The 12,686-nt window shown below is 41.9% G+C and overlaps 1 protein-coding gene across 2 annotated transcripts in view; it reads right to left on the bottom strand.

Annotated features, from left to right (window-relative positions):
- AACS (acetoacetyl-CoA synthetase) overlaps positions 1-12,686 on the bottom strand; it is a 161,661-nt gene that overhangs the window by 62,671 nt on the left and 86,304 nt on the right. For both annotated transcript variants that reach the window (XM_068243805.1, XM_068243814.1), the window contains one exon: positions 6,834-6,984. In XM_068243805.1, coding sequence (XP_068099906.1) covers positions 6,834-6,984 — 151 coding nt within the window. The remainder of the gene's footprint in view (positions 1-6,833; positions 6,985-12,686) is intronic.

Below are 12,686 nucleotides of genomic sequence, written 5' to 3' on the forward strand. Positions count from 1 at the left end.
GCTAGCGCAAAACTTTTGATCAGCTGTGCACTGCGGTGCTAACCCAGTTGGTGCTATAGTTATCACACCTAAACTTATCACACCTAAACTTATCACGCCTAAACTGAGTTTAGGCGCGATAAAGGGCTTTTCACCAGCGTGCTGTTTGCACCGCTTTGTGAATCAAGCCCATTGTCATGAAACATCACTCGTCTGTAGTCTGCAACTGCATTTGCTTTCTAGAAAACTTGCATGCAGCTCAGTGAGAAGTCTACACAAAGCAGAAAGTAAAATTTGACACATTGCTTTGCAACCCTAAATTCTGTTTGTTTGTTTTACAGGGACACATATTACAGTATAGAGGAGAGATGCTGCTCATCAGTGAGTTTGCTAGGGATGAGTCAGCAATGCACAGCAGTGGTGCTGCACAATGGTGTTGTAAAGCTCCAAGGTTTCCAGGTTGTGGCCACATGCACACTGCACACCATGGTAGCAGAGGGCAACTGCTCAGGATACCTGTTGGGAGTGTGTGATAGAAGGCAATAAGGAGAGCACAGTAAAATTATGCCTTCATATTTATCTACAGTACATATGTGGAAGAGCCAATGAACCCACAGGCTTGAAACTTCAGTATCCTATCCTATTTCAGACATTTAGGCAGGATTAATGTAAAAACACAATCAGCGCCAACAGGTAATTAAAAATAACCGCTGCTGTGAGAGAACAGTGTCCAAAGTTCAAATGCGTAAATGTCAATGGTAAAACAGCACAGGTCTCCACAATCCTAAAAAGGATTAAGAATGACATCAAATCACCAAACGGTGTCCAAAGCTGTCTCAAACATGTTCACCATCACCAATATAGGAAATGAAGTTTACCAGATACTAACAACCCACATTATAAGGTTGCATATAGGCTCAAGACACATCCCATGGCAGTGGTAATCATCAATGGAACGTCAAGGCGTTACTCCCAGGAAATGCCACAAGTGGTAACAAGCAATGTATGAAACACAACAAAGGCAGTGCTAAGTGCAGACTGCTTTATTCTCCACAACAGTTATATGACAATCACTACATTGAAATAGGATAAAATGGACTAAAAACAAACACTTGCATAGGGAACCCTGGTATAAAGATGCGCGTGTGAGTTATCCAGACAATGGAAAAAGGTCTATAGGTGCCGCCCGTCTCCTTCCCGACTGTTTTCGCAAACTTGCATCACCAGGGGATCCTCCATTTAGGCAGAATTACTTGCTTTTCTCATTTAAACACAATGCACAAGTTGAATAGTGCAGCTTTTGTGCGGTTTTGGGCTACCAGAACCCATTAAGAAGCTTATGTTTAGTACGATAAGATGATAGATCTGGGTATGATTTGCTAGCCACAATTATATGTCACCTCTGTTTTATGTGTAGGCTAAAGCAAGTACACGGCATGAAGTTTGTAGATTGTACTATTTGTGTGAGATTTCTCGGGACACTGGTGTTTTCCCACATACTCCATAAACATACTGGTAAGTTGGTCCCACCCACTCCCTAATGTATTAATATAGGAGTAGATTTCTTCCAAAATTGCCACATTCTGGGAACAACCCTGTAGGTCTTATGTACTGTATTCAAATGTACTTTCCATACAGCATTGTCTGAAATACCAAACTGGATGGAGATAGGCCAGATTTATGATAGTCAAGAAGAGGAATGGCAATAAAATCCAATTTCTAGAGATCCACTGTAACAGAATCAGTAACAGGCTGTGCTAATGACAGGAGAATAGAAGACGTGTAAAAGGTAGATGCAGTTAATCTGTGCTGATTCCCAAGCAAATACAAGTATGTAATGTAGGATAAAACAAATTTACAGAGATTAGTCACCTGTCTCTGGCTGCAACAAAAGCCCTAAGTATTCAATCTGTTTCTGTCGTGAACTGCCAATAAAGTGTAGACTGTCTAGCTAGGGAGTTCTATATGACTGTGCTGTGAGGTACTGTAATACTTCAACAAGGTAATGACAACTCTCATAGCTGTGTGTGTAATATTCATACAGAGGATGAGGGGCCCAGGAAATGACTCCATTTAACCTCTGTCTGCCCCATGTGTGAGTACTCCGTGTGTCTCTGTGTGCAGTGAGCAGGTTAAAGTGGCTGCTGCAGTCTCACACACGGCATAAGTCTCCTGTGTATGTCCCATGTGTGAGTACTGCGTTTCTCTGTGTGCAGTGAACAGGTTAAAGTGGCTGCTGCAGTCTCACACACGGCATACGTCTCCTGGAAGTGCTGAGGACGCAGCAGCTCTGTAGGTGAGACTTCACACTGCAGTCAGCAGACAGACTCGTGCACCGTTCACACATCGTCTGCTCTGCTGACGTACTGTCAGAGGAGTAAGTGCTTGGTGATAACTGTTTATTTCTGCATTCTAAGATTTGCAGAACAATGACAGCAATCATTTTCACCAGGCGTGACAGATACAATAATAATACTAGAACTGAAGTCATAAAATATAAACATTAGCCATTACTAACCACACAAGAGTAGGACTCCACATCCAGCTCTTGCCCAGTAGTGCAGTGCTACACATATATTAGCAGTTCATTCAGGTGGGACACAAACGTGATGCAGACACATTGTACATGAATTCAGTATTTGGGCTACACAGCTGCTGATGCTACGGCCACTGTAAAGACCTCACAGAACTACAAAGTACATTACCTAGAATTCAATTCATAAAGGGCTGTTTGATTAAAAAAAACAAAAAAAAAAAAAAAACAATTTGGCATTTTTTTGCGAATTCATTTTCACAGGTTCGGTAGAAGTTTGGTAATTTACCAAAAACATAACTTCAATTCACAAAGACTTGTGTGGTAGAACAGCATGGCGTCTCTGTTTTGTTACATGATGTTCTCCCACTTCTGTGCAGTGAGGCATTACAATAGTAAAAAGCATCCCCGGCATCCTTTTAGATGTTCAGGTTTGCTATATGCTGGGTACACGTCACTTTTTTCGTGCGATAGATGGATCAGATAGATAAAATCCGTCATGTCCGATATTGCTTCCGATCGTTTCCGCTCTCGATTTCTCATAGCGGTGAATGGAAAAAGATAAGAAAAACGGAAGATGATAAGAGACTCGAGCGCGAAATACAGTGTGAAATCGTTCCGAAAAAAAAACAATCAGGTGGCTAAATCGCACGAAAAAAAATGTAGCGTGTGTACCCAGCATTAGACCCTTTGAATCTGTTCATTAGTCTTTCTGAAAGCGGTATCGTCACCATAAAAATCAAATTTCAACAGCAACTGGTCTGAGTGTATTAAGTGATAAAGAGGTTAATCACATACTTAAGGAACACTGGCCCTTTAGTAGTCGTGCCAAAGAATTGCATGCTGGGGGTTCTTTTTATCTATAATCTATTCCTCCCTCTTCCATTTATTTCCCTGCCAGCTGCTTATCTGAAACCTAATCCCCTACTCACTTTTATTTACAAGCAAGGCTGAGGCGACTCAGCGACTGGAGGAGACCAGAAAAAAAGGGCAGAAATGACATCACGAGTTAGCCTTAAGGGCCTTTTTCCACTAGCCTGCGATTTGCTTCTGATCGCAAATCCCAAGGTACATTAAACTAATGGAAACTGCAGCAGCAATTTCCATTAGTGCGATCCGATTGCAATGCGATTTTGGTCAAAGCGCAATCGTTGTCCTGCCGCGTTTTGTATGCGATTGAGCTGGACTATAATGAGTATAGTAGCTCAATCGCAATTGCATGGTGGAAATTGAAACGCGATTGCGATCGCGATCGGAATCGCGATCGCATTTCATAGTGGAAAAGAGCCCTAACTGTGGGCAAAAGACATGGCCCCACCAGGAACAGAATTATCGTCATTTACTATATAACATTCACTGAAATCAAAACGTGGACAGTACAATACATGTGTTATGTAAGTAGATCAAGTATTTATCTACTTATATATGTGTTTTTTTCCCTGGCATAGTATGGCTGATCCTACTGCTTTAACATTTTATTTAATGGTCCAAGTTTAGATGAACTTCCAAGAAACTTAATGCACATCATTCTTGGAAGATTTCACTAGTTGCTCCTCAGCATCTTCAAACAGGAAAGTAAAGCGTTAAAGGACATCCGAGGTGAAAGTAAACTGATGAGAAAAATAATTGTATCTATACTCAGTCTCCGTAAAATGACTTTTTTAGATATCCCCCAGTTTTATTTTATATCTAACTCTAGTTTTTACGTTTTTACTGTTTCAATGCCTCAGGTCAATGATACCTTCATTGAAGTATGTCAGAGCTCAAATCTATGAATTATTTTTTATCTCTTTCCTGCTCTCAGAAGCCATTTACTGACAGGAAAGTGTTTTACGGCTATAATTACTTATCAGTGATGGTAATGCTATAGTCTGACCCAGTCCGACCTGGGCAGAAACTGTCACTTGCATACCTGATTAACCCTCCTGGCGGTTTGCAAAAAAATCGCCAGGGGGCAGCAAATCTTTTTTTTTAAATTTTTTTTTTTTTTTTTCATGTAGCGAGACAAAGTCTCGCTACATGATAGCCGCTGCTCAGCGGCATCCCCCCAGCCCCTCCGATCGCCGCCGGCGATCGGAGATCCCGTTCAAAGAACGGGATCTCCCGGAGGGCTTCCCCCGTCGCCATGGCGACGGGGCGGGATGACGTCACCGACGTCATCGACGTCGTGACGTCAAAGGGGATTCCGATCCACCCCATAGAGCTGCCTGGCACTGATTGGCCAGGCAGCGCACGGGGTCTGGGGGGGGGGGGCGGCTGCGGCGCGACGGATAGCGGCGAATCGGCGGGTAGCGGCGGCGATCGGGCACTGCACGCAGCTAGCAAAGTGCTAGCTGCGTGCAGCAAAAAAAAAAATTATGCAAATCGGCCCAGCGGGGCCTGAGCAGTGCCTTCCGGCGGCTTACCCCGAGCTCAGCTCGGGCTTACCGCCAGGAAGGTTAACTTCTTCAGGCAGAGAACGAAAAAAAATGAACACCGCCTGGCTGGATAGTGTAATGGTTAAGGGCTCTGCCTCTGACACAGGAGACCTGGGTTCGAATCTCGGCTCTGCCTGTTCAGTAAGCCAGCACCTATTCAGTAGGAGACCTTGGGCAAGACTCCCTAACACTGCTACTGCCTATAGAGCGCGTCCTAGTGGCTGCAGCTCTGGCGCTTTGAGTCAGCCAGGAGAAAAGCGCGATATAAATGTTCTGTGTTTGTCTGTGTTTGTTAATTACTTGTGTGCTTGACACTATGCATACACATGTCTATCTCATAATGTCACATGTCCCCTCGGTTGTCCTTTAACATCAGAAGGGCTGCAGGGGAAATCTATTTTGTGCTGTTTCTCGCCTCTGCTGCCTGGGGGGTAGAGAAACTCATCCTTTCTGAGAACATGCCGGAGCCAATAAATAGAAAGTAGCAAGGGGAGGGGGGCTGTTCCTATTGGCTCTCTGCTTCAGTCTGTCATGTGCCATCACAAGCTTAAGTTTCTGACACATCAGATCTGGAGGTAAATACCGAACATGTTACTGGACTTTACCACATGCTCTAATCTTAATGAATTGAGATTTACTGACATGTGTTTAGGAATTTACCGCACAAGTCAGTAATTTACCTCAATTTACCTCACTGCACGGTAATTTCAGCTTATCATGCAGTAACAGCCTTTATGAACTGACATTTTACTAAATGCTCGGTAAAATCAGCTGCTTTATGCATTCATTAGCGCATGCGGTAATGCATTATGAATGGAAGCCCTAATCTATTAAGAAATTGCAAAGTCTTGTATACTTGAAGTGGAACTAAACTTAGAACACCCTCTCTCCTCTGAAAGATTAGCCGCAGCATGATAACCTTTATGGGAAAAAAAAATCTTCATTACAAATTTATGGAAATTCTAAAAAATTCCTGATGTTTTACTTCGTTTCACTTTTGCAGAAGGCATGAAAAATGTTTACTATATGGAAAACTGCCTTGGCAGGGCCCTCCTGCAGACTATTCACAGTTGCTGTAAGAACTAAATTAAACAGGTTGATCTGCCAAAACAAACACAGAACAAAGAGGAGTGAATTTCTTCAGCAACTATATGTGGAATAAAGACTTTTTGCTGTGTGCTGTGCAAGAGTTCTGGTCTGCTATAATTTACCAGAGGCTTTTTTACAAGATTAGAAAAATACAGCCTGTTGTAAGCTGCTCCACACATGCTCTAGGGAACTTTGCACATTGTCATTGATTGGAAATGATTCTTGTGTAGACAAAAGGCACAGGAATCCTCCTCAGTAATGAAGATCATGCCTGTACATCCAAATCCTATTAGGCTGTGAGATTGCTGATAGCTGATGTATAATGATATCATGCTATATCTATGATAATATCATCCCAGCATATATTGCTTATGGTAATATAGTGTTTATAGTGAGATGCACAAAGATGTAAGAATACCATACAATAACCCCATTACACAAATGTAAGAGAATAGAGACAATGTGGTGTGTGAAAACATTGGTTAGCCAAGCACTGACCCAGGTTACTATAATAGGCTTGTTTGAAATTTTCCGTTCAGAAACAGTATTAAGGTACAAAAGCATATTGAAAAAAAAAAGGATTCAAATCATGACCACAGCAGATTAATAAACATACAACTATATAGAATACAGCTAATGCAATATGTATGCAAATATATCTATAGTTGACTTCTCACTTGTAAATTAATTTGGTTTATGAGAACAGCATGATGGCTGCACAACACAAATGAACACAGATGTAGCTCAGCGCTCTGTAACTATGAGCTGCTGCGCTGCATAAAGGGAGAAAAGGGGTTCCTGCAATGCATACTCACTCCTGCAGAGTGCACCATACACTTTGGTGCTCCAGTGGTGCCAGAAGAATACATAATGTACAGGGGGTGATTGAAGGGCAGTTGCTCAAATTCCAACTGTGGATCTTGGTCTCCAACTTTGCCGGTTGCCAGGAAATCATCCAGGAAGACACTAAGAATAGACATACAGGATAGTAAGAAAGGCTTAGATTTGGCAACTGCCATACCATAATGATAATGAGTGTTTGAATCTAAGGCCAGTTTCACACTGCGGATTGGCAGTAGCGGTGCAGCGCATGCGCAATGCATAAAACTTGCAGCAGGCATTTTAAAAACACGCGTCGCTATAGACTTACATGACTTCCGGTCCGCCACAGGTCTCTGTACGGAAACATAGGTTTGCCCTCATGCCGGGGATGTGGCGAAAACACCACTTCTGTCGCATTGAGTCAGTAAGAAAAGCCCCACAGACTAACATTGCCCTAGCGGTGGGCTGTGGTAAAAATGCTGCATTGTACCAGCATAAAAGGGCCCCAAAGGGTCAACAGGTTTTCTGAACAGGGCAAAAGTTAGGTTATTGACTGGCATAGACTATTTGTATACATTATATAAGCTTTTTATCTTCAACTACAATTCCAGTGGACAGTTTACATTATCCAAAAACAGCAGAATACTACCCTCCAGTCCCCATTTCTGCCGCCAATCACAGAATAGGCTGACTTCACTGGCTTGCAGTACAGCCAGAGCAGTAGTATACTTCAATCACAAGGTTATAACCAGTATAGAAGTCTCTAAAGTGATTGGGCTGGAATAGAGCAAGGGAACACTAACCATCAGCATGTGAGACACTGTCAGATTCTGCTTCAGATTTCATCTGTCAAATCAGCGCAGTCACATGCGCTAATGCAAACCATGTGGTGAACAGATAAAACCTCACAGTGTATGGGCAGCATTAGAGTGGTCATACATGGCTCAATAGCAGCCTGCCTATACAAGTGATTGATTGCACCACAGACACATTGCAACATTCAATCGCTAGCAGATTTCTGTACTTCTGTACTGCTCAATCCAATACAAAACTACCCAGCTGCTGGCTTAAAGCCATTCCTGGTCATGCTTTTGATCAGTAAATTGTCTAAAATTGATTGTAAGCTAATCAGTCACAAGGTAGCAGTTAATAGATTAGTAACAGGTTTCAGCAAAGTGATTGGATCGGTTGGAAGAAATCGACCAGTGCTAACTTTAGTGCTTCATGACTTTAGGAGCAACTGAAGAGGCTTTTGAGTAAGATATTACAGTTGTGGTGTAAAATACCAGGATACGTCTATGTTTTGATTTTCATGTTCCTTTGATAAAGCCGTCAGAACATCACATTAGATAAAAGTAATCAAAACCTGCAATGAACAACTACATACGTTACCACTGGTTAACCCATATGGTTCTCCTCAGTGGTGTTCCATATGCCTGCTTCAACATAATCTGCCCTGCTTTCCTTCATTAGGTAAGCCATCTCTGGTGCTGTGCATGGTCACAACTGAAGTGGTATTTGGTGGATGTACAGACATTACCTTTATACGGAAGCAATTGCAATTTTTTTTTTCACAATTTCACAAAGCGATTTGATAGTGAATTTGTGTTCCTATACTTACATAATCGCTCACAAAATGCTGCATGTACCGCATTTGCACATTTATCAAAATGGAATCACTGCAGTAAGAACACCTCCATTGCTTTACCTTGTCATAGTGCTTTGCTGATCAGCAAAAAGCGCTGAAAATCACAAAAGCTCTGCCATGGGAGTGAGCCCCAATTGTGATAGCATTTCAGAGAAGTCCTGTAAGTTGTGAGGTGTGGACTTGATGGATCGCACTTGTTACCCAGCACATTCCACTGATGTTAACTGAGATATGGTGAATCTGGAGACCAGGCAACCTTCTTCCACTGCTATAGGGTCCAGCTTTGACGCTCATGTGTGTACTGTAGGTGCTTTTTGCTTAGGATAGGGATAAGCATGGGCATTCTAACTGGTCTGCAGCACTTTACACCCCATACTGTGATGCACATTGGCTTCAATTCATCAAGCATTACCGCATTCGGTAATGCTGAAAACAGCTGACTTAACGAAGCACTTTAGAAAATGTTAATTCATCAAAGCTGTTACCGAATGAGAAGCTGAAATGACACAGCAATGAGATAAATTACCGACATGTGCTCAACAAATGTTAATTCATCAAGGTTCCCACATTCGCTAACACATTCGGTGTTTATCTCAAGCTCTCCCCTGTCGTTACAGGCTTCGAAAGCCTTCTGTGTGAATGTTTTCATGATTAGCAGGAGCAGGCAGCCAATAGAAACAGCCCCTGTTCTCCTGCAAGTGCCGCTGATAGGTCACACAGGCTTCTCCACACAAGCTTTCAGACCCCCCAAGCAGTGAGCAGAGAGAACGGGTCAAAATATATCCCCAGATTCCCTTCGGTGGTGTAACCCTTTCAGGCCCTGTTTGATAATGCAAAGATGCTGGTGGTGAAATCACCAAGCATGGCATTTATAATGTCTCCAGGAAGTTCATCTACGTTGTGGCAAATAAATAAAATGTTAAGAAAGACTGATGGACAGATTCAGAGCAGCAGAGGCAGTATAAATAACAGTAACTATAACACCTTTACATGTAAAGGGATGTCTGGATGCCTTCTATTGTTATCAGCTTGTAACAACACAGAGACATTCCAAGCTGCTCTGCACCACTCTGCTGTTATCTAACAGCCTTTGATGAACTGAAGCCGTAGTACTTCGGTAACTTAACGAACCTCTACCACACATGGGAAAATATTGATGAATTAGCACAGTGAAGTGTAAAATACCGAATGCGGTATTTTAAGGACTGGGGTTTTGTTATCGAACACCCTTTGATGAATTGAAGCCATTGTGTTCTGTTCCAGTTTACTCTTGGCCAGCATAAGGAATTTCAGCAATTTGTGCAACAGATGCCTTTCTGTGAATAACGGACCAGATAGGTAATGCTCCCCCACATGCACATTCTCTGTCCTTGGATGACTTTTAGTAGTTACTGACCACTGTGTAGTGGGATCACCCCACAAAGCCAGCTATATTAGAGATGCTCAGACCTGGTCTTCTGGATGGCACAATTTTTGCTTGCCCCTTATTTTGTTGCTTGCCCCTTTTCCGGCTTTCGACATGTGCTCTTTAAGAATGGACCCTTTACTTGCTGCTCAATATATCCCATCCCAAATGATAAGGATTTCTCCTTTCAGTGGTTTTATCATTGTAGTTGATTGGTGTGTGAAAAAAATTATATTAAATAAAATTTTATATATAGCAAAAGCAAAAATGTCAAGGTCTGTTTCAATGCACAGCGCAGGCCCAGACCATACTGGGCCTGCGCAGTACGCTCCTGGTGCCATCAGCGGGAGTGAGGACACGGCAACGCAGGCGCAGTGGTTTTCAGACTTTAAAGTCTGAAATTCCAGAAGTGAACCAGAGGCGGGGCCGGAGCATCGGCGAGTGGCTGCGTGTGCACAGGATGTCTGCGGGGGACCATTAGAAGCTCCAGGTAAGTTCAACTCATTTTCCCCCGACCCCCCCCCCCCCCCCCCCCCCTACAGTATCCCTTCAAGTTCTACCTGGTAGACAATGTACACAACTTCCACTGAACTGAAATAAGTCAGTGCTTTTCATAATATCAGGCTGCGCACACCTCATATTTTTATACTGAAGTTCACAAAGGCAAACTGCTGTCACTGAATAATTTTTCAGTTGCTTTAGAAAAACATGGGACGTTTACTTGATTTATAGTGAAACCCAACACAAATACACATGTGGAGAAATAGATGTCCACACATCATAGTCATTACTGAACTGCGTATTCTGACTGGCACCTTTCTAAGCCTCTATTTTATCTGTCAGGGAATTTTTTATTGTTGCAGAGAAGCCTACATAGCTGTGCAGAATAAGAATGATGGCCAGTGAAGCACTGTGCGTTTGGCATGCAGTTATCTGTAGCCAAATGCAATGGGCATTGAGGAGTGCCCACTAAGCCCTACACGTCTGCTTGGCTGTACTGGAGGATGACGATATTGTCTATCTAGCCTGCAAGGTCTTGTATTATAAATGGATAACTGCCAGAGCACGCTATGAAAAATTACACTCGGAAGAAAAATAATCAAACAAAAAATAAATAAAATAACAGAAGAAAAGGGAGGGGGAAACGCTATAATATGAATTTCAATTTTCACTCATTATGAGAAGATAAATCTTCTCTTCCAGACGTTCAAGTGAATGCATGCCCCAGAAATTTACATGAAAAATGTCAATGCATTACCATAACTTAGCAGCTGCTGAAGAATCTGTTAACTGCTCAATGACCGAGGGTGGAGCACATGCTGCAACTCTCATTTAGGGGAAAACAAAAAAACGATAACTTATAAAGCCAATGAAAGCTGCAGTGATAACTATTAAAATGCACATTTGATTCACTACCTATTGTAATGAGATCCAAGAAGGAAGATTGTTAGTCTGTTGATATAGGTTACTGAACAAGAAAAAAACACACGACTGCTATTTCTGTAATCTTTTAGCAAATGCATATGCTCCGATATGAGAAAGATTGGATTTCAAAAAAGTCCAGCAGGACCCTAGTCTCTAAACACGCATTTATATAATGAATCAGTGCAGCTGTATGGATGCTTAATATGAGCATTACCAGCTGCTGACATCAGTAAAGACCTATTGAACCACAGAGAGTCCCCAAAATGAATAGAAATCTGACTACAAACCCAACAACTTAGCCTAGTGACCCTACAACACACATAATTGCAGCCTAGTCTCTGCAGCTCTTCCAGCTAAAATCAGAGACTACTTTATAATTTATAAGGGAGGGGGTGTGTAGGGAGATAGAAAACAGGCTGGGTAGAGCTGCAGGATTAACTATACTTGGTCAAATGTAACCAGTTTTTAGCTGGCTGGCTTAGGAAAAGGAATTCTGTACAAGGTAAGACACAGGGTAATAAACATCAACAGTACTTTTAGTAATGATATCTCTGAGGATACACTACTAGTTCATATATACGGATCCACTATGGGAAAGCTCTCAAACCACTCTCTGCCTGCTCAGATTGGATATTTTAAAATATATACATATAAAATGTTTATTTCTCCCAGAGCAAAATACACTACAAATTACTTTGTTTCCTATGTTGCTGTCACAGCAGGTAGTAAATAGCTGACAGATGTTGGACTAGTCCATCTTCTCAAAGGAGATTTTCAGTATTACCTTTATTCTATACAAAGATTTCAGTCAGCTTCCCTACTTTTTTAAGTAGCTCGACCAAGCAACTGCAGTTCAGTAAGTGCAGCAAGTGCTTTTTTCAAATAAATACCTGGGAATCCCCTATGAGGCGATAGACTAGTCCAAAACCTGACAGATCAGATTTTCACAACCTACAGTAAGTGACAGTGAAATTAGGAAAAAAAAATACATTTATAGTGTATTTTACACTGTGTAAAATGTACATTTATATGTATGCCTTTTAAATGTTATATTTTTTCATTACAGTTGTTCTTTAAACCTTAAGTTAATAAGCAGGTCTTTTCCCTTTTCTATACTGCTAAAATACTAGGGGCTTGATTCACTAAACCGTGACAACTCGTATCACGGCCGTTTTCGCGTGCATTTTCATGTTTGCACACGGTCGCGAATTTGCACGCGCAATCGTGCATTTTTGCGTGAAAATGATATCATTTGTGTGTGAAAATCCACGATCGCATGCAAACACAAAAATGCACGTGAAAGCGGACGTGATACGAGTTGTCACGGTTTAGTGAATTAAGCCCTATATATGTTTTTTTTTTTAAATT

Source organism: Hyperolius riggenbachi, chromosome 1 (assembly GCF_040937935.1).
Source record: "Hyperolius riggenbachi isolate aHypRig1 chromosome 1, aHypRig1.pri, whole genome shotgun sequence".
NCBI classification, from domain to species: domain Eukaryota; kingdom Metazoa; phylum Chordata; class Amphibia; order Anura; family Hyperoliidae; genus Hyperolius; species Hyperolius riggenbachi.